Raw genomic sequence first — 27,969 nt, 5'->3', positions numbered from 1 at the left:
AATAACATGGGAAAAATTTAAAAGAAGTAAAAACTCTTAAAAGATTAAAAGAGACGTAACACCCAATCCTATGTGTGATCCTTGTTTGGATTCTGATTCAGACAAACCGTCTCTAAAAAGACATTTTTGAGCAAGTGGGAAAAATTGAACCCTACTGGATATTACGTAGTAAGGAATTAATATTTATTTTGTTGAATGTAGTAATATTGTGGTTATTTGGGAAAAAAACCTGTTACAGATACATACTAATTTTTACAGGTGAAAAAGAAATGAAGTGTGGTATTTGCTTTAAAACTCTCTTCCCGCCGAAAAAGGAAGAGGAGGGTAGATGAAACAAGAATAGCGGAATGTTGGTAATTGTTGAAGCTGGGTATTTGGGAGTTCTTGAAGATGGTACCTTGAGGTTCATTTTATTCTCTCCACTTTGTGTATGTTTGAGAATTTTCATAGTAAAGTAAAAAAAATTAGAATTCATAAGACAAGACTGATGTCCTTTATGCAGGATGATGATATGACATAGAAGTATCTATTAAATGTTTGGACTGGAGGAAAAAATGATAGTTTATGATGGCGGTAGTATTTACAAAGAAACTTCTTTAGGTTCCGGCTAAAGTAATAAGTATATTATAGAAACGTATAAAGCATTATATAATTCATTTTATCTGGGGGTTAAATCAATCATTATCTACTTAGCATTTAACTTACGTTATACAATTTGCTATTCGTGCCCCACTCAATATTTATTTGTATTGATTGAAGTTTCAAGACTTGTGATGTATTTAAAAAAACACTCCTGTGTTGTATTTGGTTACTTATGTACAGGAATTTGCACTTGTGCATTTTAGGGATGGCACACTCAAAAGTACTTCCAGGAGAAGCTAGGTTATGCCTAACAGATGAGTATCTTGGAAGGACAACTACCTTTCCCTTGATCTTTGGTACCTAAGGACCCCAGAACCATAGATCTTACTCAGTATGACAGTTTCTATTATGGTATTTCTAATCTAAGACCCTTTTTTAGTAGCCACGTTGAATATGTAGTCTGTTTGAAAATTGTTATAGTTGCTTGGATTTGGCATATTTAACAGTTGTTGATATAGCTAAAATTTTATTGTTTTAATAGAATTCAAGGAACATTTTCCTGTTTCTCAGTTATGAAATAGAAGGTCTTATGGGCACTATACATAAATGCTTTAATTTTAAATACTTTAATGCTAGCAGTGTTGAGCACTTAGCAGATTTATCATAGGTACAAAATAGGGCAGAGATAACCAAAACATATTTCCTATTCTGGGTTGTATATAGAGATGGCAACTGAATCTCCATGCACTTGAGCTGATTTTTCTTTGGTCTTGTGTTTTTGAAAAATGTACAACAGTATTCATGAGAATGGCAGAATAATAAAAACTAGAATAATTACCTAAAGCTGTAACTAAATCCAAATGGCTCTTGAATTAAAATCAGTGAATTGTTCTCCGTGATGTTAGTAAAGAAGAAAATAAATCTTATATATACTTTTAGATTAAAAATACTGATGAAACAATGTAAAATAACTCTGGTGATCTTGAAATTTTATCCCATTATTGACCATTGAAAGAAGGGCAACCACTTTCTCATTTATAGTCTGGAAAGAAGGTTTTTAATGATAGTCACACATGCATTGCATTATGGCTGAAAAGACAGACTTTCAATTTACCCTTTTTTCCCTGTTTTTTCAAGAAATTTGGTAATTATCTGTATTTTATTGTATCTACAATAGATATGCTACCATTTGCTGACCTCTAAATGTCTTAAGTGAAATTTGGAAAGACAAAATTTTTAAATTATGTCAGTTTTCTGCTTATCTGTGCCTAAAGGAAATTTTACTTTCCTCATATTTAGGCATGTTATTTCCAACCTTCAGTTTGTATAATTAGAAAAAGTTGAATTCTTTTCTTTGTCCCATTTCTTAGTTGACGAAGGATCAGAGATTGGTGTATTCGGGCAGACTGCTTCCCGATCATCTGCAGCTGAAAGACATTCTCAGAAAAGTAAGCTTTTCTACCACTGTTTGATACCAGATACATTCAGAGTGTGAGAGGAGATATATTCTGAAGTTTTATCAATATCCAACCAGTTCAGTTTTTAGATAGTTAAAATCAACCCTTTGGGTAGCATAACAGGTAAACATGAATTGGAAAGTAAAGAACGTAATGATAGATTCTGATTAGTTTAGCTAACAGTTTTGTATATCCAGTGGTAGCTAAATCTGAAATAGGATTATAGATTTTGCGTTCTGGTATTTGTCATCTTGTATAAGAAAGCATTATTGACTTATCAATAGTGCAGGAGTAGAGTCTTCAAGTAGTGCTGAAGGATTTTCATTGATAACAGTCTCCTTTCTTAAATCCCCCTTTGACCAAACTACATGACGTTTTAATGCAAGTTGCTTGGGTTGGGAGTTTAATTTCAGGACAGGAAATAGAAGGAAGTCCAGTTGGTCCATCAGTTAGCAAACTTTACATGCTGGTGCTCAGAGCTAAAATCTATTTCAATGTAGTTTTTTGACAGTTTGAATGCTAGTTATTTTAATGGCAGCTTTTAGCTCATGTTCATTTGTGGAATTTATACTTTTTGAACTTTTCTGTATTCGAGATGCTGCTTTTTTGTTTGTGAATGTGGCAGAGTTGAATACATAGCTTTTATGTGTCGTCTTAGGTCTTGAACTTAACTCTTAATATTGTTCTGGATATCCCTAATCTGATTTAGAAGGTCCATATCTGCTCCTGTATGTTTATGATCACCTGTGGGAGACTTTATAAAAGCTTGTACTAGTATATTCCTTCTGTTTAGATAGTTGACATTTTAGCTTTGCCAGTGTCACTTTTTGCTGTCATTTTCATTTTAATCGTATAGTTTTAGTTTGTCAAAGTGGTTTAATAACCTGTCTCTCAAAAAGAGTGAAATTTGCGGATTTTTTTCCTCTTTCTCTTTTTTTGATAGACTATTTTTTAGAGCAGTTTTAGGTTCATAGCAAAATTGAGTGGAAGGTACAGAGATTTCCTGTATACCTCCTGCCTCCACACATGCACAGCTTCCCCCACTAATGACATTCTACATTAGAGTGGTACATTTGTTGTGATTGACGAACCTAGATTGACACATCATTATCACCCAAAGCCCATAGTTTACATTAGGGTTCACTCTTGGTGTTGTACATTCTATGGTTTTAACAAATGTATAATATAATGACATGTACCCAATATTATAGTATCATACAGAATAATTTCACTACCCTAAAAATCCTCTGTGCCCCACCTGTTCACTTTTTTTTTCCTGTTTTTATGCTTAAAAACCTTTCTGCTATATGCTCTTGGAAATATAGATTTATTTATTATTTTAACCCAAGGATAACTAGAGTCTGCACATGAATACTTTTTAAAAGGTTTTTGCTGGCAGAAATGGTTTCTGATCAGAAGACTTAAAAATGCTTCAGTCAAAGGACTGTTGTTCTCCTTATATAAAACATTTTGAGCAATATGTTTACATTTTAAATGGATCTTTGAACTGTTTTTGTTAAAGTCAGTGTACCCCTTTACTGTTTTTAGTTAAATCCTGCCGTTAGCTTTACCTGTTTAGTTATAAAATGTTTTACAGAAGCATTTTCCAAAGGTGAATGAATACCATGAGTTAATTGTGATTAATATGACCTTTGAAACTGGGTTTCTAAGGATAAACATCTTACACTTGGATGATTTTTAATATTCTGTGTTCCGAAGCTAAGGGGACATTATAAATCAGGCGTGCCTTCTACCCACTTTGCTGGGCGTATCTCATGTCATGCCATCTCTAGAAATGCCTTTCCCTAACATTCTGACCCCCATTAGCTTCTTTCTCCAAATTATTAAACCAGTTGTAGTTTGTGCTTCTCAGTTTTGTGCACAAGACTGTTTTATATATTTCTCTAATTGTGCTCTAATGTGCTAGTCTGATCTTTTAACAATGTCATGAGCCTCTTTAGGGAGGTGCTGACTCTTGCTTAAATTAAGCACGATTCTAGGTTTATGGTAGGCAGTTGATAAATTCTTAGTTTCTAGAAGCTTTGTATCTCTTTCTCACAACTGGGCACCTTTCTTTTCTTCCTGCCCCCTTCCTTCATCATTCTCTGTTTTTTTCTTTTCTTTCTCTTTTTTAAGTTCCGGAGCCATCCTTCGTTCTTCTCTGCCCTCCTTTATTGTTTCCTTTCTCCATTTATTTACTTGCTTTATGCCTAAGTATAAATATACTCATGAAATCACTAAGCTAAAATGGCAATCCTAATCATTATTAGAATATTTTCCTTCAGTGATAGTTTTAAGTTTGTGGAAACACACGGGATATTTACAGAATATAGTTCAAATATATGCTTTATATCTGTGTATAAATGTTATAGATAAAAGCAGTTTTCGACTTAAAAAAGTAAACTATCCATCACCTTGCTAAAATTAAGGTAAATGAAATTATGGTAAAGTTATTTGAGTTTATTATAGCTGCGAAGTCTCAAGTAATGGAATTATTTTCACTACTCAGAGTTTGTAGGCCTAAGTTTCAATGTGACTATTACAGCTCTGATATTAAGGTGCTAGATGTTTTTATATTGAAATAATAGATTGCATTGACACAGCTTTATAGCACTGTTTGCTTCAAGACTCCTTGGTATACAAAGTAATCATTTTTTCATATAGGAATTACTAAGTATTTAGACCATTTTCTAAGCAGGGAGAAAATATTGAATTCAAAAGGGCCCCAAAAGCTAAAATGGTAAATTTGCCTTCAAATGACAATAATTTATTACTAATAAAATGGCTATGCTAGAAAGGAACTTAAGTTTTAAGTTAAGTATTTCAGCTTAGCTACTGACTTTCTGAACTATATATTTTCCAATACTACCCTTTAAATGCAATCTTCTTTAATTTTAGCAAGATGAGTATCATATGGTTCATCTAGTATGTACTTCTCGGACTCCTCCCGGTTCTCCAAAATCCAGCACCAGTAAAGAGAGTCATGAAGCGTTGGCATCCAGCAGCAATTCTGTGAGTTGTTATGGGAGGAGTAAGCGTTAAAGTTTTCTGATTATCCTCTTTTGCCTTAAAACTAAGTGGAAAAACAGAACAATTAGAACTTGTGGGTTGTGAGATTGTATTTTGAACAGCTTGAGTTGGCATTTAAACTTCATTTTTAGAGATCCAGTATACAGTGTTATCCCTTGAAGCCTGTTCCCCATGAGTTATAATTTGCTGTGTGGCAGGTCAGTAACAGATCCAGTCTTCAGGGGTTTAATTACTGACATACTCAGAAAGCAGAATTATGATATGGTTATATAATATAACTTTACTGGAGCCAGTAAAGTTTCAAAAATATTTAAGGTATTTAATATAGTATATTTTATTCAAAGTGGATTAAATTATTTAAATTTTAAGTATGCTAAATCTTCTTGAAGTAGATTGCTTGGTTAAGAATTTTCTTTTTTAAAATGAGTAGGTTTGGGCATACATTCTAACTGCAAGAGGAAAAATTACTTAATGTACTCAGCTTTTTCATACTTGGGTATTCATTTCTCCCTCCTTATTTTTCCATCTGCCTAAAATTGTTTTGGATATTTTTTTTTAATAGTTGAACTTTTCAACTTAGGCATTCTCTATAAATTTGAAAGACACTGTCCCAAATCCTTTTACGTTAAATTATTTTTAGTTTCCCATCAAAGCTTTATATGACACCTTTGGAGGTGAGAGAAAAGGATTGGGTGAGTGGAAGCTGGCTTTAAACTTCTTGGGCGGGGAATTTTTATAGTGCTAAGTGCTGTAGTGCTACTTTCCTTCTTGTCAAGAATCTAGCCAAAACTTTAAGGAGGGGATGAGTGGCAGGGGTGATAGCATGTTGAAAGATCTTCCAGTAGATACTAGTTAACTACTGCTTTAAGAAACAAGATCTTCTAGTTGCTGTATTTAATTAATATGGCCTCAATGGCATGTATTTTCTAGTACCAGCCATGAGAATTTAGCTTACATTAACTGAAATATGTTTTGTCAGTAAACCCAAGGGTCTTTTTATATGTTTCCTGTCTTGTGTAAGAAGGGACAAAACATTGACATTGGCGTAGAGTTCTCTGTATGGTCTTTGGACACAGTTATGTTGCTCCAGTTTTTGTTGAGAAAGAACCCTCTGACTTGTCTAGTGCTTCCTCAGCCATGATTTCATGTCATTAGTATATATATTCAGTTTTTTCAAGGCGTGTTATGAAAATCTAAAAAGTATCAAAGGAAAATTAAGTTGAATTCCCCTTAATTTTTTATGGCTGAGAAATTTCAGTGGGACTTGAAAAAAATCTTAAAAATCTAGTCATGAAAGAGTTATCTAATAGGATCAGAAATCATTAGTTGTAGAGAAATTAGGCTATACTGCCAAATAGCTAGGCCTTTCTTCTATTAATTTTTTAATGAACACCATATTATGATGGTCCATTTAATGAGCTATCTTGCCACAAAAGAAGTCCTTCCCAGTTTATGTCCTTAAGAAGCAGACTCCCTAGTAAGATATTTGATATCTGTTTTATGTGGAGTAACATCTTAAAGAAAGCTTTTATTAGTTTTGCAAAAGAACAGTGTCCTTGGGACTTTTTACATAGCAAGACTTAGGAAGGTAGACATGAAAAAACACGTCAATAGGAAGGCAAGATACAATTTCAACAAACTTAGAAGGATGTTAAAATTATATTGTACTTAGATGAAGTGGGAAAACTATAATTTATATAAAATGTAATTGTGTTTTAAATTTACATACATAAAACACTCGACAAACTATTTTCAAACAGCAACAAATTGAGGTGGTCTTTAAGGGGTTATACTGTTTAAGGTTATTGAATCTGTGAGTTACTGACATCACTGGAGAATGAGAATTTTAAAATCCTTATTGATATCTTGTTCATTTTGTAAAAAATATTTTTTGGTGGTGTTTATAAATGAATAGAATTTTAGAAGTGAAAGGAATCTTAAAAATCTAGTTTAATCTCATTTTTTTTGTAGGGAAACTGAGACTCAGGAGGTTAGGTGACATTTTAAGGTTATGTTCCTTGTTAATGTCGGAGATAATATCAGATCCTAGATTTTCTGATTTCTAACACGTTCCTCATTGTTTTAAACCAATGTGTTACCAGTAGCGTGTTATACAGTACCTGGCACATAGTAACTGTTTAAATGATACAGTAATTAGTACCATTTATTGAGCACTTCCAATGTGTTAGGCATCATGAAAAGAGTTTTGCATGCATTAATTTAATCCTCACAATTTTGTATGCTATTTTTTTTGTATACAGTTAGGTGCTGCATAACGACATTACTGTCAGCAACGGACCGCATGTACAATGGTGGTCCCATACAGTTAGTACCGTATAACCTAGGTGTGTAGTAGGCTATAGTCTCTTGGTTTGTGTAAGTACACTCTTTCGCACGACGAAATCGCCTAATGACGCATTTCTCAGAACTTATCCCTGTCTTTAAGTGACGTATGACTGTACAATTACTCTACTACTCAGCCTTTTCTAGTTGAGAAATGGACTGTTGTATAATTAACTGATTTTGATTTTCTGAACTCTTAATCTCATCAGAATTAAAATGCCTACCTGTTATGCTGGGCACAAGATTCAAATCAGTAACTTTCTAAAATTCACTCTTTGCTGAGGAATTTCATAAATACATTATTAGCAGTGTGTCTATAATCTCATATTGTAATGAATTAAATTTCCTTGAAAAAATAATTACATTTTTGTTTTTAGAGTTCAGATCAGTCAGGATCAACAACTCCATCATCCAGTCAAGAAACCTTGTCCTTAGCTGCCAGTTCTTCCTCAGAAGGATTGAGGCAACGTACCCTTCCACAAGCACAAACTGATCCAGCACAGAGTCATCAGTTCCCATATGTAATGCAAGGGTGAGTGAAATCGTGGTAGCTGTGGGCCTCTTAAAAATCTGTTACTCTTTTTTTTTTTTTAATTTTTTGTTTATTGCAGTAACGTTGGTTTATAACGTAAAAATTTCAGGTGTACATCGTTATACTTCTATTTCTGCATAGATTACATCATGTTCACCACCAAAATACTAATTACAACCCATCACCACACACATATACCGAATTATCCCTTTCACCCTCCTCCCTCCCCCCTTCCCGTCTGGTAACCACCAATCCAATCTCTGTCCCTATGTGTTTGTGTATTGTTGTTATTATCTTCTACTTAATGAAGGAAATCATATGGTATTTGACCTTCTCCCTCTGACTTATTTCACTTTGCATTATACCCTCAATGTCCATCCACGTTGTTACAAATGCCTGGATTTCATTGTTTCTTATGGCTGAGTAGTATTCCATTGTGTATATATACCACATCTTCTTTATCCATTCATCCCTTGATGGGCACTTAGGTTGCTTCCAAGTCTTGGCTATTGTGAATAACGCTGCAATGAACACAGGGGTGCATGTACCTTTACAAATTGGTGTTTTCAAGTTCTTTGGATAAATACCCAAGAGTGGAATAGCTGGATCATATGGTAGTTCTATCCTTGATTTTTTGAGGAATCTCCATACTGTTTTCCATAGTGGCTGTACCAGTTTGCACTCCCACCAGCAGTGTATGAGAGTTCCCTTCTCTCTACATCCTCTCCAACACATGTTGTTTCCTGTCTTGTTAATTATAGCCATTCTGATGGGCGTGAGGTGATATCTCATTGTAGTTTCAATTTGCATTTCCCTGATAGTTAGTGATTTTGAACATCTTTTCATGTGTCTGTTGGCCATCTGTATATCTTCTTTGGAGAAATGTCTGTTCAGGTCTTTTGCCCATTTTTTAATTGGGTTGGTAGTTTTTTTGTTGTTGAGATGCATGAGTTCTTGATATATTTTGGAGATTAAGCCCTTATCAGATGTATGGTTTGCAAATATCTTCTCCCAATTGTTAGGTTGTCTTTTTGTTTTGTTGATGGTTTCCTTTGCTGTGCAGAAGCTTTTTAGTTTGATGTAGTCCCATTTGTTTATTTTTTCTGTTGTTTCTCTTGCCCGGTCAGACATGGTGTTTGAAAAGATGTTGCTAAGACCGATGTCAAAGAGCGTACTGCCTATGTTTTCTTCTAGAAGTTTCACAGTTTCAGGTCTTACATTCACGTCTTTAATCCATTTGGAGTTAATTTTTGTGTATGGTGTAAGGTGAGGGTCTACTTTCATTTTTTTGCATGTGGCTATCCAGTTTTCCCAACACCATTCGTTGAAGAGACTTTCTTTTCCCCATTGTATGTTCTTGGCTCCTTTGTCAAAGATTAGCTGTCCATAGATGTGTGGGTTTATTTCTGGGCTTTCGAAAAAATCTGTTACTCTTGACTTTTGTGGTAGCCACTCTGCAGTAATCAAAGTACATTTGAAATTTATTCATATTCGCGGTTATATATTTTGAGGATTAGAGGGTTAAGTAGAGCAGTGCTTTTGAAGGCTGGTCATATATCAGAATCATCTAGGGCAGTGCTTTTCAGTCTTTAATGTTCGTGTAATCACCTGGGGATCTTGTTAAGATGTAGGTTCTGATTCAGTAGGTCTAATGGGGCCCGAGATTCTGCATTTCCAGCAAGCTCCCAGGTGATACTGATGCTTCTGATGCTTAGGCCACACTTGGAGTAGCAAGGATCTAGGTAATTAAAAAAAATTTGTTTTTCTCAATCTCACTATATAGCGACTTAAATTGGTCTTCTGGGGAGCAGATGGGTGAGTGAGGATGTTCTTAGAAGAGTAAAGGGCCCAGTAATCTGGGTTCAAAAAGTTCCACAGGTGTTTCTGATCAGCCAGGCTTGGTAACAACTGAGGTAGGGTAACACTGTGGTGTCTTATACAGATATGCTAAACATTGCATTTTATCCAGAGTCTTTGTTAGGGGAGTTTACTCAAGAAGCTTGCTATGGCTACCTTATATTTAGCAATAGCAGCATGCCTCTTGGGTTAGGCAGTTCCAGGGGAAAATGTAGCCAACAGCCACAGCAGATCTTTCAGACAGCTCAGAGAGTAGGATCTTAGAGAATACGGTTTGGACCTGGGTTATGTCTGAAACCAGAGTACTTTACTGGGGTGCTGTTGTTACTTTTGAAGTAAAGGAAACATGAGTAGTAGGTAGTGATAATTGTTTTGTGTTACATCTCATACTGTGGGACTGTAGTGTGTGGCAGTGCTCCAGATCCGTGATGGTGAGGCTGGAAATAAGGAAATGGCCGGGACCCCAGAATGGTACTGTAAGTGATATAACCAAGGAGTAGCCATTGACTGCTATGCTAAACAGGATGGAATAAACATTCAGGTACTTTTTACTTAAAACTTTAAACTTAATTCAATTCTTAATGTAGAAAAACAAAGCTGAGTTTATAGCAAAAGAAAATTCATTTGTCTCATATTTCTTGAATGTGAAGCTTTTCCTCTAAAAATAAGTGTTTAGATGAGGCTGATTGTAGACTTTTATAAAGCACATATGAAACTATTTTTGTTTTCAGAAAATGATTACTACAAACCAAAACTTAGTTATTTGTAGAATGCAATGTTCTCAGGGTTTACATTATGGAATAATAGCTTAAAACACTTTCTATCTTATGACAGTGATTCATTTCCTGTCTTTTTTGTAGAGTAAGACAGTTCAGTCCCTCTCAATTTCTGTAGTGATTTTACTTATTTTATTTGGTAGTAGTGGTGGAAAGTGAGAGTATTATGCATATAATAAACCTGGAAGAATATATAATGACATGTTAATAATGGTTATCTCTGGACAATAAGATTTTTAAGTCTTTCTTATACTTATAGTAAATGTATTTTGTAATAAAAAAATGAAGCTTATAAGGTTGCAGGTCTTCAGAATAAGATCATACGTATCTTGGGAAAAGATTAATAATTTTTCTATAATTTTTCTAAACTAGGCTGTTGAGGAAATCAACAGACAAGAGAGACAAAGGCATTCAGCTCTTAGCAGTATATTAAACAGATTAGAAAAATCTGAAATAGTGTTTATTTTGCCAAAAATGAGTATTAAAATGATGAGCAATAAAATCATTGAAGATATTTCACCTTCACTTAGGGAATCTATTATTAGATGAATAATGTTTGGTTTTAAATCAGGGGAGCCTGATTTAAATATGTCCAGGGCCATCCATATTCTTGATTTACTCAAGATTATATCGGTAGTTAGTGGCAGAGCTGGGATTGGAGTCCAGGTATTTTGCTTGCAAATAATTGTGCTCTCTCTAGCAAGCCGTGCTGCCCAGTGTATCTGTCTCTTCTTTGTAAATAGTTTTCTCTACCACAAACAACCCTCCTGTTCCCCCACATACTGTCTGAGCTCCCCTACTTTGGCCAGATTGAGACCCGTGGCACTCTGGGTGGGCTGTCATGTTCACACCAATATTCTTTAGACATTTGTTCAACATTTATTTGGGGTGATTGAGCTCTGGAATGGAGTTGGGGGTGGGGATGAGGAATGAGGAGGAGGACCACTAGAGGCAGTGCCCATTAGCAAAATAAAAGCCCTGCAGCTAACCAGAAGTTCAAAGACCAAGTATTGTTATTTGAACATGAACATACTTAAAAAGCCCTTAATCCCCTTCCTACCACCCCAAGCAGCTTATCAAAATATTCCTTCCAAGCATCTGTAGTTCTCCCCCTGAGAGAAGATCCAAGAAGTACAATTTTCTCGTTTCTTATATTCCATTAATGCCTTAGTTTAACATCCTGGTTGCCCACTCCTTAGTCTTCCTCTCACCCACTTCTTTTTTTTTTTTTTTTCTTGGTGAGGAGGATTAGTCCTGAGCTAACATCCGGTGCCAATCCTCCTCTTTGTTGCTGAGCAAGATCGGCCCTGGGCTAACATCCGTGCCCGTCTTCCTCTACTTTATATGGGATGCTGCCACAGCATGGCTTGATAAGCAGTGCTTGTGGGATCCGAACCTGCCAACTCCTGGCCGCTGAAGTGAGCACGCGAGCTCAACCACTAGGCCAGCAGGCCGGCCCCACACCCACTTCTTTTTTGAAATAGCCTTTGCCCAGCATCTTGTCAAATCATGTTCTCCTTATGCACCACCCAGTTCAAAGCCCGTTCTTTCCAAAGAGACTTCTTTGCACCCAGAACATTTCATCTTCCCAGCTTGATCTCTCCACATCTTAGCATCTGATGTCCATATATTGAAGAAAAAAAGTCTGTATGATTTTTCATTATATGGATATATCAATTTGTTCACTCCTTTATCAAAGAATGTATTTAGTTGGTTTTACTGCGTAATGACCTCAAAATCTCAGTGTCTTACAAACAACACACTTTATTTTTCTTGCTCACTGGTCTTTTAGTCACTTGGGACAGCTCTGCTTCAGGCTGTCGGTTGAGTTCAGGTCTGTTTCATGTTTCTCATTCTCTTTGGACCAGTTGTTCCCTAGGATGTGTTCTTCTTATGACAAATGACAGAAATGCAAGAGGGGAAGCTAACCACTGAGCACATTTAAAACCTCTGGACATGTCACATTCACTAACATTCCATGGCCAAAACAAGTCACATGGCCACACTCAACACCAGTGGATGGGAGGTATTGCTGTATTACCAGTGCTGTGTTGGTAAATGCTTAACAACTGGCTTTTCCAGGGGAAAAAAATAAAGCTGATTTGTAGCATTTGCTGATTTCTCTGGTGTTAAATACTTTCACCATGGCTGATTTTAAGATACCAAGGATTGGCTCGCAAAATTCCTAAACTTGAGCAATTAGCTCTTTGAGCAAGTATGAGCTGGCACAAGCCAGCTCTGCCACTGTATGGCAAAGAGTGCACATGTGTAATTCTGTTATAGAAGAGTCAAGAATTGGGGCAATCTTCTATCATAAACGTTTGGGTGGTTTAATTATTTTTTCCACTAAACATCACCATGATCAACATTCTGAAGTGTGCTTACATATCAGCAGTTAATCTTTTAGAATAAGTTGTGAGAAGGGGCATTCCTGAGTCAAAGTGTTTTTAAGACTTTTTGAGGCTCTTAAAGACTATTGCAAAATTGTGATAAAGTTGTACCAGTTTACTCTCCCGATAACAATTGTTATTAAAGAGCCCGATTCCCCATAACTTTACACATATATACTTGCCAGTGTGATAAATTGGAATGTCCTTGTTTTAATTTGAGATGTCATAAAGAGACATTCTTTTTGTTTTGTGAAATGCTTATTGGGCATGTTGGTATTTTTAAAAATTCATTTGTGACAGTTCTTTCTCTAAAGGATATTAATGATTAATTCTTACTGAGCACTTAGCACAAGCTAGGCATTGTATTAAGCACTTATGCATGCTTAATTTCATTGAATTTTATATCAACTCTGTGGTCTAGGTGCTATTTTCTCCCATTTTATGGATGAGTAGAAGGAGGCTTAAAGGTTATGTAGCTTGCCTGGGTTCACAAGTGGGCAGTAGCAGAATTAGAATTCAAATCCGTGTCTGACTTGAAAGGCTGTGTTCTTAACAGTCTTGTTGAAGTGACTCTCCATTTTGTCTATCATTTGTTTCAGTATTTTTTCCTAGGTTGTCATTTGTATTTTGACTTCATTTATAATGATGGTTCTCTCCCCTCTGCTCTCCCATTTAAAACTTTTCTCTAGTCATATCTACTGGTCACATTTTAAGTATTGGTGACTGAGTAAGCAAATCTGTTTATGTGAGGATCTTGTGACTTTATTCAGTAAAAGTTTACATTAGAATTTTCTGTACATCAGGTACTGAAGACAGGAAAATGAATTATGTCCTTGCCCTCAATGGAAGTAGGTCAGACAGGCAAATGAATTACCATCTACTGGTGTGCTGTCATGGTCTTGAAAAAAGTGCTGCAGGAGCCTGGAGGAGGGAGTAAATGTCTGCTTGGGAGGAGTGGGGAGGGCTTTATAGGTGGTAACATTTGAGGTGATTTTAAGGGAAGTTCAGCAGGGAGAACAAAGCAAGTGCGGGGAGTCTTGAAAAGGTGTGTTTTGGGAACAGAGTGGGGATTCCATGCAGTTGCTGCATCATTGTATGGAGTGGTGGGGGCAATAAAGCTGACTTAACAGGTTTGCTGTGAAAGAATTTGTTCCTGATTGTTCAAGTTTACAATTCCCCCTGTCCAATATCTAAAGACAACTATTTGTTAACATTTAGTATTTCCTTCTAGTATCCTTGTCTTTGCAAATGGTTTTTTTTAATATAGTTCTAATTTTTACTATGTTAACATTACATGTTATCATTTAGTGTTGAAAAACTAATTAAGTGAAATTTGCAAATTACTAGATTAAATAATTGCTTATAATCAGTACTTTATTTCAGTGTTTTCTTGCTGTTCATATGAAGTTGTTTAACACGTTTATTTTGCTAAATGCTGAAGATATAATAATGGATAAAGCCTACTCCCTGTTCTTAGGAGCACAGAGTCTGGTCAGACAGGAGAGTAAACAGGCAATTTCTTTTTTTATTTATTTTCTAAGAGGTAATACATGTGAATGGTACCATTTTTAAAACGAACAAAGTATACAAGAGTTTCATTCTTGTGTCTCCTATCTACCCAGTTGCCTTCCTCAGGGGCAACCATTATAGCTGTTTGCCCTGTATTATTCCAGGGATGAACTGTACTTAGACAAGTGTTTGTGTGCATGCACATGGGTATGTGTGTGGATTTAACACAATTAGTAGCGTACTTCCTATACACACTAGCCTACATTTTTTTTTCACTAAATATATTAACATTTCCCCATCTTAATACACAAGAGCTGTCCCATTCTTTATCAAATGTACAATATTCCATTATATAGATTACTATAAATTTAATGAATCAGTCCCCTGTTGATATATATATATATAGGTTAAACATTCAATATTTTTATTCACTGCTTTTTTTAATTTTAAAAAATTTTATTATACTTTTAAACATTCACAAAGTACAGAAAATATTATAATGCACCTCCACTTACCTAACACCCAGCTTTAACAACTATTAACAGATTCCCATTCCTCGTCTATTTCCCCTTGCTCCTCCTTTTTCTCTTGGGCTGGAGTATTTTTAAAGCAAAACCTAGACGTTATATCATTTCGTCTATAAATACTTTACTGTGTATCTGTAACAGATATGACAGATATGGACTATAAAAATCTTAATCGGGCCAGCCCCATGGCCTAGTGGTTAAGTTTGGCGTGTTCCACTTCGGTGGCACGGGTTTGGTTCTCGGGTATTGACCTATACCACTCATCAGCAGCTGTGCTCTGGCAGCGACCCACATGCAAAATAGGGGAAGATTGGCACAGATGTTAGCTCAGGGCGAATCTTCCTCAGCAAAAAAAAAAAATCTTAATCACAAACTATTAGAACACAGAACAAAATTAAAAAATTTTTAATATCATCCAATACCCAATTTTTGTTCGGTCCCTGATTGTCTCAAATGTCTTTTTATGGTTGTTTTGATTGAATCAGTATTCACAGAGGTTGACATGCTACATTTGGTTGATGTTTCTTAAGGTTCTTCTACTCTAATCCCTTATTCCTTCCTTTTTTTACTTCATGCCTTTCCTTGTTGTTCCATGTAATTTCTCTCAGAGGTCTAGATTTGGCTCACTACGTCCTCATGGTATCATTTAACGTTTTCTTTTATCTCCATATTGCTTGTAAACTGGTAGTTAGATCTAGGGCCTGATTAAATGCAGTTAAACTTCAACGTTTTTTTAAAAAAATTTTTAGCTTATGTGATTAATATGAATTTTATCAAGTCGCTTCTATAAAACATTTTGACAGTTGACTAACAAATAACAAACTAATTCCCAAATTTTAGTCTCTTAAGATGGTAGAAGTTTGTTTTCTATTCATGTAATAGTCTGATTCTAGTGTTTATCATCCTAACATAGGTGACTTTCCTCCCTCAGGTGATTCAAGGACCTAGAGTTCTTCTGCTTGATGTCTCTTCACCTCATGGTGAAGAGGTCTTTGAGTTCATCTGTATATACTTGGCAAGTGGGGAGAAAAGAGCATAGGGAAACACACCTACTTTGTGAATACCTGGCCTAGAAGTGATATATTCCACTGCCACTCACATTCCACGAGCAAGAACTAGCCACACAGCCCAGTGAGTTGCGAGAGGAACTAGGAAATGTAGCTTCCACTAGGGAGTCACTTCCCAGCAAGAACTCAATACTGCAGAAGGAAAGCACAAATTTTGATGCATATATCGTCATATATCCCTCCCTAGTAATGATGATAACAATATTTTATTAATATTTGCTTACTTTGTGCCATATATTGTTTGATATATTTAATATATATATAATTTAACATGCCTAAGATGGAGGAAATGTTATTGTACCTATATAAGGAAACAGGCACACAGGATGCTCCAGAATATTTTTTACAAAAGATTTTCTTATGATAGAAATTGTGTCTTTGATTTTTAATAAGAAATAGTAAATTTTATTTATATGCAATATTAAAATGGCATGTGTATATAAATATAGGTCAAAGAATAAAGATTTTATTAAAAAAATACTGGTTATATCATGAAGCAATACCTCATGCTTTTTTTTTTTTTTTTACAACCAATCCCGTTTTTAAAATTTTCATACATGAAATTATTTTATGACTAGTAAATGTTTTCAAGTGCTGTTTTTAACTGACAAATACTAGGAATTTGATTGCTGTATTATATGTTTCTATCATGTAAAGAGATAATTACCAAAGAGAGTGAAAAGTCAGTTTTCTCTGTATGCCAATACTTTTGATTTGGATAATTTTAAACTAAAGACTTTGATAATTTCCATTAGTCTGCTTTAGATTTGAGCAAACTAGCAAAGGGTTTACTATCTACTTGAGGATTGCGCTAGGTCATTATTCCAAGCGTTATTTTGGAATGACTGAATAAGATTTGAAAAAATGATGGTTATATTTTATAACAGATTGGTTAGAAGACACTTAGAGAACACACACATATTAAAAACTTGAAATCATTTTTTCTCTTTTCCATTTCTACACGTTGTCACCTTTGAACAACCTATCTGATTAAGCCCCTCCCTATAGGATATGTTCTCTGTAGAATGCAGCCAAATGCAAACCTAACTGATTCCATACACTATAAAATTATGAATGTTATAAATAGTAATGTTTAATTATTTGGTTGATATGATCAGTTATAGAATGACAGATGACAATGTGTAGAAATGGAAAAGAGAAATAATGATTTCATGTTTTTAATGTGTGTGTTCCCTTAAATGTCCTTTTTCCTTTTTTTTTTAAGGAATTCTTTATAGGTAGTGCTGTGTCCCTGCATCACTTCAAGAGGCATCTAAAGTTTGGCTGTGTCACCTCTAGTCGTGTTAAGATTGATCAGTGGGTTCAGGTGTTACTAGTCTGATCTTTCATCATAAAGTTCTTCATCAGCCTTTTAGTAGTAGTTGGTAATCATTGATAATCCATTATTTTATGAATTGTTAGAAAGTGGTAATTTCCTAGTCTATCATACCTCTTCTGTTTGTTAGCTGTGCTTGTATAAAGAACTTTCTCTCATCATTTTATTATCCTAAAATACAATTCATTCAATAAAGGCCTGATAAATGCTGGATTCTTTATCAAGTTTCAGAGTAGTACGTTGGTGCCATAGTAACCACCAAAGGTGATGAATGAGGTTTGTTTTTTTTTTTTTTTTTTTTTTTTTTAGCGTGTCAGTGTAAACTTATGGCTTTTAAAGTATTTGTCTTTTGGCCTATGGCATATCTGTCTACTGAATGAATGTAGTCATTCATCTTGATACTCATATTGTCCCATCTTTGGTCAATGGGAGCCTGTTCAATTTTTCTGCTATGTTGTTTGAATGATTTGAGTAATTTTTGATAATGTCAAAACTCATGCATGACAAGATGTCTCAGGCTCATCTTGACCCTATTCCTAGGGAACCCTGATAAGAAATAGTATTTAGAGTTTAGAATTTTTATGGTGCTTTTTTGTCTTTGGGATTTATCCTGCTAGGAATGTACAGTTAAAATACTGTGTTTTGAAGTCAGTAGAATAATAATTCTCTGTGTGGTTATGTTATGAAACTTGATACATAAGTTCATGTATTTGTTTCTTTGAATTTTCTTTATGTCTTGTTAGTTTTTCTTTTTGATTTAGCTTTTTTCTTAATGGCACAAAACATTTCTATGGTTCCAGTCTCTAATCTGTAAAACAACATATATTCAGAGAGGCCTACTTTAATTTTACTCCCTCGTCCTGTCCTCTCTCTCCCTGTAATAGGTAACTACTTTTATTATTTTTTTGGTTTATCCTTCCCCTGTTTCTTTGTGAAAATTCAAGAAAGTGTGTATACATACACTATATATATACACACACACACACACACACACACACATACATGTATGTATATGTGCACACACATATAAATATATCCTTCTCATTCTAATATGAAAGGTAGCATATTATATGTATTCTTCTGTACCTTGTTTTTTAACAAAATAACACTTAGAATATCCAGGAGATCACTCCATAGGAGTAAATAGAGATCTTCAGTCCTTTTTTTCATCTGTATACTAGTTCACTAAGTGCATAAACTATGACATCCAGTCTCCTATTGCTGAATATTTGAGTTATTTCCAGTCTTTGCTGTTACAGATAGTGTTGTGATGAATAGCTTTGGGCATATATCGTTTCACATTTTTGCCGGTTATATTTAGGATAGATTCCTAGGAGTAGAAGTGAGTCAAAGTAGATGGATCAGAGAGTAAATGCCTTCATAGGTGTGGAATTAACAACAGGTGATGAGTGCTATGATAAAGTTCACTCTTTTTTAATCATAAACTGCTGTCCCTGTCTTCAGTTTCTCTGTGTTATTAGGGGAAGGAGGCGAGAGTGGAAGTAGGATGAGCATCTGGTTCCTAAGAGGGATGAGTATGTACAAAGGCTTAAAGGGCAGAGATGTGGAATTTGTTTTCCATTTTTCATATTTCTTTAAGCTAATTTTCAGAAGCATAATAACTCAGGCAGTTGAGTATAAGTGAACATTTCTAAAGGCATTTAATTTTGTAAAATGGTTTTTAAGGGCTTATTTCAATTTATCCTGCTAGCAATGAAAGAGTTGGGGTTCACTTGTACTCTTGTCAATACTGGGTATTGACAGACAAAAAAAAGCTGTCTTTATATTAATTTGCATTTATTTGGTGTCCTAATAATTTCCATTTCTATGAGTTCTTTATATAGAAAAGATATTCATTACTATTTATTGCAAACATTTTTTTCTAAGCTCTGTCTCTTTAAATTTTATGCTGTCAAATATGTTGATTGCTTTTTTTGTGCTTTCTTCTATTGCTTATAAGTTAGGAAATTCCTCCTCCTTCCAAAGGCTTGGTAAATAGTTACAGTTTCTTCTAGATTTTCTGTGGCTTAACTCTTAATACTTTGTTGTAGTCCACTTGAAACTTATTTGAATATTTGGAATGAGGTGAAGCTTTAAACTCCCTTCCCCCCTACCACCAGTTTGGTAATCACTTTTCCCAGCACCAAATAATAATTCTCTATCATGTTGCTTAATGATGCATCCTCTACAATATATTAAATTCTTATGTAATATGTTTAATTGATCTATTACTATATATTTTAATAACAACTTTATAATTTAGTATCAAATAAGTGCTTTATTTCTTGTTTTCTGGAGAGTTCCAAATGCATAGCATCTTCTCTGAAGGATAATTAACACCACTGAAAGTTGTAGCATACCAAATTGGGCCTGAAATGTATCTTAGCAGTTACACAGTCCAGTAGTTTTTAACTTATTGAGGAGAAAGGGAGGATGCATGTTGGAATCATCTAGGAGAGTTTATTAATTTTTATTTTTGGCAACATATTTTTGATAATCACCTTATGTTCTCAGCTGCAATATGGTGAGATGAGAAGCTATAGGAATTTTTTCTAAGTGATTGTTAGTGGCCTTTTCTTCCCTTGACCTTTAAAAACAGTGACAAAGTCCAGCCTTCCCATTTTACAGTTGGAGTAATGGACTTGTGTGAGGTTATATTTCTTCTTAGTAGAAGAGATTGGTGGAGCTCTACTTTCAGGGGGATAGGTTTTTTCTTAGTTGAGAATACGAAGAAAATTTTAAAATATACAACTAGATACAGACTCATATTGTCGCTAATACTTGATTTAGGTCGTTTTCAGAGTCACTCAGATGCATCGGCTCACTGGTGGAAATGCCGAGATCTTTATACAAATGTTTTATAATACTTCTCTGCTCCAGTGGTATGGCTTTCTCTCCAGGTTTGATCACTAATTGACATCTTTTTAAAGAAATAGCTGGGTTAAGGTTCTTTTCCTCTTCTACAGGACTTGTTTACAAGAGCTGGGAGGAACTTCCATGGAGGCTTCTCTGCTTTTCTTTCTTAATTCAGTTTGTGGGAAAGCTTGGGAAGTAGGGGGGAGGGCTATATTCAGGAGGTTGAAGGATGTTCTGAGGATAGGAGCCACTGTATGGCTCCCATTACTCCTTCAAGGATGAGGAAGGTTCAGGTAATATGTAGGGGAGTTGGTGCCTTACTTACACCAAGTTGCTTTAAGTACAGTCTGTTGATAAATTTTAGTTTCCCAAGCTCTTCTAAATTAGGTTTCTATAATCACTTATTACCAATTGTATGTTAAAAGTCTTTAGAATATAAAATTAGAGTTCATGAATTTGTTAATTATTCTTGTCTCACTCTGGGTAGACCAAACTGTTATCAGCTAAAGGTAAAATTTAAGTAATATGAAGAAAAGGAGAGTTAGAAAATTCACAAATTCTGTGTTTACTTATATGTTCATCTGTGATAGTTGTCTTGATGTATGTGAATTACACACTTTGGAATCATGTTCAGAGTTAGGGGTAGGGGAGAGTAAAAATAAAAATAGCTAACATTTACTGAGTACAGACTAACAACCCTATGGGGAAGATTCTGTTATTAGCCCCATCTTAGAGATGAGGAAACTAAGGCATAGAGAAGTTAAATATGACCTTCCACAAATTTTAGGAATTAATAGAAGTTTAACCTACTTTAGAAATGCCTACATTTCTAATTGAGAAATTAGAAATTTATAATATTATTATAATAATATTTATAATATTCATTTTTTATTTTACAGCTGGTAGCTGCTATATGTTTCATTACTAATGTAAAATATCATTTTTCTAGTTCCCCCATTCCTCAGAATATTTTGTCACAAAGTTTATTTTAGGCCTTTGGTTCTTAAGGAGAATGTACTTAAAATGTAATGAAAGTATTTTTGGCCTTTTGTACTGAAATGAGAAGATAGCAAATGTTCAGGCTTGCCACACGTTTTGTGGATGATATACTTTATTTTCCTGTTAAAACTGGGCTGAAATGTTAGTTCTATATATTTGGGGTCAAGGTCATCTTATATAAGCCATAATGTCTTATTTGAAGAATATTGAAAATAAGTATTTTTCTTTTCAGTAAGATTTAATACATTTTGTCAGTGGATGACTTGCAGTTCAGATATGAAAATTTAGAGAAAATGCTTTCAACTTCTAGAGCATTAAAAGACATTTCTTTATCTCTTTATTGCAGAAATGTGGACAACCAGCTCCCTGGGCAAGCTGTCCCAGCGGGGTTCCCAGTGTATCCCGCTTTCAGCCCCCTGCAGATGCTGTGGTGGCGACAGATGTATGCTCACCAGTATTACATGCAATAGTAAGTGGAGTTGAGTCCCTTTTTTTACTCACTCTTCTATTTGCTTTATTTTCTCTTTCATCGTAAGTAAGTTGATTTGGGACTTCATTTACTCACGTATTTCATTGGTTTTTAAAAATTATAATGAGAAGGATTTTGCAAACATCTCGGTAGATACTTTATTTTAAATTACTTGGCTAAAGGAAAAAAGTTCACATCCAGTTCACATCAGCTAACCCTACTCTCTGCTTCTCCCTCTCTCCCCTAATTATATTTAGCAGTATTCAGATGCTTTCTTTAATATAACATTTTATCTATTTAAGAGGAGAAAGCTTAGGGAAGTTTCACTGGAAGTCAGCAAATCTACATGAAGAGCTAGGAAGTTGAATGAAAAACGGAACAGAAAGAATCATATGTCAAGGAGGCTCATACTGATGTAGGGCTCAGTTGTGGCTAATATGCTTTCTGGACTGCCAGTATTTTAGTAAGTCTTGTTTCTGGTCAGCATGGAACAATCCTAGCACAGAGTACTTTCTCAGCCTTCATTCTTCTGGACTATGCATTCATTTACCATTTCTCGCTTCTCTTTAATGTTTTCCTCTCCTTGTTTCTGTTATCCTCTTCATTCTTTTTATCTTTCTGATCACTCACTTGTGTCCTTTGATAGCCCGTTTTCCCCCTTCTTCTAAATGGTAACATTTTTTGTTCAGTTAGACAGATATTTGTGTATTTACCATGTGCCTTATGGCACTCAGTCTGGTGAGGAAGACGGGATTCATTCCTGGGCCAGTCCTCTTGGATTTCTTTCTTCCATGGCCTTAGTTGTTAGCTCTCTGTGGATGACTCCCAATTCTTTATCTCTTGTGCTTCATCCTATATCTCCACTTAATTGCTGGAAGATTTCCATAAGGAAATTTGCCTTTCTCCTAAATTCAGTATGTCTAAAATTTGACTCCTCCATCCTCTTAAGTGCTTCTTTGTCAGTGACACTGTCTCTTCTTAATCATCCTCTAAGCTCTTAACCTTAATCAGCTTTGATTCTGGCTTTTGTTACCCCTGAACCCAGCAACTTACCAAAATGAGTTAATATGTTGTTTCTTGCTTCTGTCCTTCCCCTATATCTTACTTCCAATGTTTTGCCCAGGTCTTTTCTCATTTTAGACCTGCTTTACTACAATCACTCTTTCTCCTTTTACTCTCTTTACTATATTTACATCGCACTGTTGCCAGGTTAACTTTCTTAACATGTAATTGAGTCAGTCGTTCCGCATCTTCCAAAATATCTGATGGCTTTCTTGCCTATAGTGTGAAGTCTGTGTCCTTATCCTTACTCCAGACTTTACCCTATAAAGCTAACCTGCTTTATGAACCTCATATCCTAATGTTCTCTTGCATAACTCCTTGGCTCCAGGCCAGCTGTTTGTTCCTTACCTGTTGCCATGGTAATAGTTATCATTTGAGTGAGTGCTTTGTGCTTAGTACTCTACTAGATGCTTTACACCCCTTGTCTCATTTATAACCTCACAAGAACTGTGTAAGCTAAGTGGGGCTTACTATAGCTCTCTACTAAATCCTATAATCTTATGGACATCATTTAACTTCTGAGCCTCAAGTTCTCACCTTAATGAAATAACTCACCTATGAATTAGAATATCCATGATGTAGAAAATGTTTTTGGAAACTAAAAAGCCCTATACAGATACAAGGTGTTAGCATACTGGCTTAAATAGCTTTTTGTAGCCTGAGGATCTTCTATTTTATTTTATTTTGCTACCTTGATTTTTTAAACTTTTTATTATAGAAAAATTTCAGCATATAAAAAGATACAGAGAATAGTAAAATGAATCCCTGTGTACTCATCACCCAGCTTCAACATTTGTCAATTAGTGGCAGTCTTGTTCTACAACTTTCCCTCCCTTTGCTGGATAACATAAAGCAAATCTCAGATATATTATCATTTTACTGGGAGCCTTTTACAGGAAAATTTATTTTGACTTTCAAGCAATCAAATTATTAGCAAACTTCAGGACCACAGTTCTTCATAAGTTTACAAGGACCTATACTAGTGGTCCCCAGGTGGAGTTCCTAAAAGTCAGGATTGGGGCTGAACGGTTGTCATCTGGCATCTAGTTAATATTCTATTTTATTTATTTATTTTTTTGTGAGGAGGACCAGCCCTGAGCTAACATCCAATGCCAGTCCTTCTCTTTTTTGCTAAAGAAGACTGGCCCTTGACTAACATCTGTGCCCATTTTCCTCTACTTTATATGGGACGCTGCCACAGCATGGCTCGACAAGCAGTGTGTTGGTGCGTGCCCGGGATCCGAACCGGCGAACCCCGGGCCACTGCAGTGGAGCGCGCGCACTTAACCGCTTGCGCTACTGGGCTGGCCCCTAGTTAATATTTTAAAATACTGATACAAATCATTTATCACTGACAGTGGACACACAGATAATGATCAATGGACGTTTTTAGACAGCTCTTTCAAAACATGGGTCCGAGGGGAAGGTGGTGAGTGTGGCGGTATTCATCCCATGTAGGGCTGTGAACAAAAGGGGCCGTTAGTGAATAGGTTTGGAAAAAGATATGGTCATTACCTTATAAAGTAATTTAGTGAAAAAGAGAAAAGAGAGTGATTAACATGGCTGTTCTTATCTTTTCCACCTCTCCCCTACCATCTTAGACTACCAGGCTCAGAGAACATCCTTTCCTGAGCTACTCCGACCATCAGTCTTGGCTCCACTTTTCCACTGGGATTTGTGCTTACCTAAGAAATGTGTGCAGGAGTCCTGATATTCCATATTAGGTTTATGAAAAATACATATGGCTCCCCAGGAACTTTTGAAAAATATAATATAGTATGATAAAGTTTTTTTTTCTTTTTAATATTTATTTTGGTGAATATTTCAGTCAAGCTGCAGTTTCAGCTCAGGCCACATCAAATGCCAACCCAGCCGAGCCTTCTGCTTCACAGCCTCTAAATTTGGCACATGTTCCTGGAGAAGAACCCCCACCAGCTCCAAACCTAGTGGCCCAAGAAAATCGACCCATGAATGAGAATGTTCAAATGAATGCACAGGGAGGTCCAGTGCTGAACGAAGAAGACTTCAATCGAGACTGGCTAGACTGGATGTACACGTTCTCACGAGCTGCAATTCTCCTTAGCATTGTATACTTCTATTCTTCTTTTAGTCGGTTTATCATGGTAATGGGAGCCATGCTACTGGTTTATTTGTGAGTGATGTTCATTAAATTTCTGTGGTTTCTTTTAATTACTTTCTGAAACGGTTCAGCACAGAATCTAGCATGTGGTAGTCTGTTGTGAACGTTGAGTGAAGGAATATGAACGTTGAGCTTCAGATATCTGGCACCAAAAGCGAAGCAGGTTATGTTGAATAAGAATGTTTATAAGAATTGTCTAGAAGCAGATTTTTCCTTTACTGTCTTTTATAAAAATTGTTAATTCAGTTAGACATGCTCTCTCAATTGTTTAGAACTTGAGGAAGTGTATGATGTACTGTTGCATAAGGATGTTCTTTTTAATTATAGTTATCACAGTAAGTCCTATAGATATAGGTCAGATTTTTTTTCAGAAGTAGACTAACTTTCCCTTGCTCCTCCTTTCCCCAAGGGCCAAATAAATATCTAGTTGAATTTCATTTTGAAAAATATCAAAAAAGATTTTATGACTCCTGATATTTAATATCTAGCATAAACCAGTTAAGCCCATGATAGACTTTTAGACTTAAATTGATTCCTGTTTTGCTGTCATTGCTTTGAGAGGGGTAGTTCTTGGCTCAAAGCAGGAGATTTGGTCTTTTCATTTATTATAGTTCTAATCATTTTTCTCTTGTAGGGTATTAATGTTTTGTAGTGTTACAAATAAAAACGGTTGTGACTTATTTTCTTTTCTCTTTATTTTACCGAACAGACACCAAGCTGGATGGTTTCCTTTTAGGCAAGAAGGTCAGCAGCAGGCTCCCAACAATAATGCCGAAGTTAACAATGATGGGCAAAATGCAAACAACCTAGAACTTGAAGAAATGGTATGCTAATGAGGTTTTTCTACACTTTAAATATAGATGTTTCCTCAACACTGTATGAGACCAACATGATAAAAGAATATTGGAGTGTTCTATAAGTATTTGTGGAATGGCACACGAAGAAAAGTTTGGTAACTTTATAAATTGTGTGGTTTCATCTGGGAGAGCTTAGAATACTGAGTCAGTCATATATTAGAATTAGGAGGGAAGAACTAACATTATTCTTGCTGAAAATAGCCTTAGAAAGCAAATTATGCACATGGTAAGAATTTATTGTATTAAATTGTCAGTTATCCTTTTGAACTTGAACAGTGAGGAATTTATCAATTTTGGACTTGATAAAGATTTCTAATGACCAGATATGTACCACTTCCTTATTACATGCTCATATTCCTTCTTTCTATACGGAGGAACTTAACTCACTCCTTTTCTGTCATGAGTTAATGCTAGCTGTTCAAATCACTAGGAGTATGTTTCTTGTTTTGTTTGAAAGGAACGTCTTATGGATGATGGGCTTGAAGATGAGAGTGGAGAAGATGCAAGTGAAGATGCCAGTGCAATTCAAAGGCCTGGATTAATGGCGTCAGCTTGGTCTTTTATCACCACCTTCTTTACTTCACTAATACCAGAGGGACCTCCCCAGGTTGCCAATTAGACCTGAAAAACTGTGCCAGCTGCAAAGGAGGGTCTGACTCTAGGAAAGTGTTTAAAATAACAGTGCAATTTCAAAAAAATTTATTACTTTTCATCATCATGTACAGAGGTGTTTTTTTCTTTAAGCTTCTCATGCATATGAATATTTTAAGCACAAATGAACTACTAACTGTGTGATTTTTTTTTTTTTTTTAAGATCCTAACAGAACATAGTGTAACAATATTGGTCTTCCAGGTTTTACTAATTTCAATTATGTATATTATACCAAGACAGACCTGTTTGTGTGTCTTATTTCTTTAAAGAGCTGCTTCACATATAAATGTCTATAGCTAATAGCCCAGCCCTTCGATGTGTAATTTGAATAAATATATCTATTTTCTGTGAATTATCCTGAAAATTTTAAACAGAATGACCTCATAGTTTTTAATAAAGAATATTATTTACCTAAAATGTGCTAGTAGCATCTTGCCCAGCCATAAAGCAATAAACTTCTCAATAATCTTAATTTTGACATTTGAATAAATAATGGAAATTTTCTATTTTAAGGGCATGTATCCCATCAATTGGAATCAGTATCTTAAAAAAAGGCAGCTCTTCAATGGAATTAATAGTGATATAAAATGTTTGATACAGGCAGTACTTTTATAAAATAAGATATGCTGGAAATCACTCCCTGTAATTTTTTTAAATAAAAGGTCAATTATGGTAAACTGTCTTATGGGATATTTGTTCAAACTCTTCAGTAATATAACCATTATGTGCAAAAATCTATATAAATTTCAGTAGTTGTTGGGAAGTGTTGCTGAGGTCTTCAAGGTCATTTTCAGCTTTTTTCCATTCCAGATGGATATGTCCTATTTCTGAGTTTGAAACCTTGATAGGTTATTTAAAAATCCCTGTGAAAGCCAATTCAGTATCTCATAAGAAAGGAGTAAATTTCTTATAGGGTAGCTAATTAAAATTGAACAAATGAGAATGGGAGAACTTACCATGGAGAAACTTTATCTCACATGAAATGTATTATAAAGTTATGTGTGGTACTGGTACAGTAATATATGTTTAGATGATAGAACAACATAGAAGATGAAGAAAACATCCATGAACTATTCTCTAAGTTGTTTACTTATAGTGATAAAGGTGACATTTCATGGGATAACTGGTTAACTCTTTGAAAAGTAAAATTAAGTTTCTGTTTATAGATGTCAGTCAAGACATCATGATTGAATTTGAGCAGTTGAACTATGGAAATACTAATAGAAAATATAGATGAATGGTTATGTAATAATGGGATGAGAAAAATACCTTTATGGCAGAATCCCTAAAGAAAATGTTGCTATGTATATAATGTTTTGACAACATAGTTAAGAGGCAAACAATTAGGAAAAAAAGATAAAAAAGGTAATAAGTAATCTTAGATTCAGTAAAAAAAAAAAAACAAGACACCCCAATAGGAAATGAGATAGTCTCTTAGTCAGCTTGGGCTGCTATAACAAATTATCACAGACTGGGTGGCTTAAACAATAAACATTTATCTCTCACAGTTCTTGAGGCTGGGAGGTCC

At 35.1% G+C, this 27,969-nt stretch overlaps 1 protein-coding gene across 2 annotated transcripts in view; it reads left to right on the top strand.

Annotated features, from left to right (window-relative positions):
- HERPUD2 (HERPUD family member 2) overlaps positions 1–27,118 on the top strand; it is a 42,284-nt gene extending 15,166 nt beyond the window's left edge. The window contains exons 3-9 of one of the 2 annotated variants that reach the window (XM_004418831.3): positions 1,953–2,030; positions 4,938–5,051; positions 7,790–7,944; positions 21,608–21,730; positions 24,621–24,944; positions 25,642–25,756; positions 26,247–27,118. In XM_004418831.3, the coding sequence (XP_004418888.1) occupies positions 1,953–2,030; positions 4,938–5,051; positions 7,790–7,944; positions 21,608–21,730; positions 24,621–24,944; positions 25,642–25,756; positions 26,247–26,408 (1,071 nt within the window). In that variant the 3' untranslated portion in view covers positions 26,409–27,118. The remainder of the gene's footprint in view (positions 1–1,952; positions 2,031–4,937; positions 5,052–7,789; positions 7,945–21,607; positions 21,731–24,620; positions 24,945–25,641; positions 25,757–26,246) is intronic. The other variant, XM_087429506.1, reaches the window with a different exon arrangement.
- The last annotated feature ends 851 nt before the right edge of the window (positions 27,119–27,969 follow it).

This window comes from Ceratotherium simum, chromosome 1 (assembly GCF_057802395.1).
Source record: "Ceratotherium simum simum isolate JZ-2026a chromosome 1, ASM5780239v1, whole genome shotgun sequence".
NCBI classification, from domain to species: domain Eukaryota; kingdom Metazoa; phylum Chordata; class Mammalia; order Perissodactyla; family Rhinocerotidae; genus Ceratotherium; species Ceratotherium simum.
Note: the sequence above shows the minus strand (reverse complement) of the source record. Positions and strands in the feature narration are given on the sequence as shown.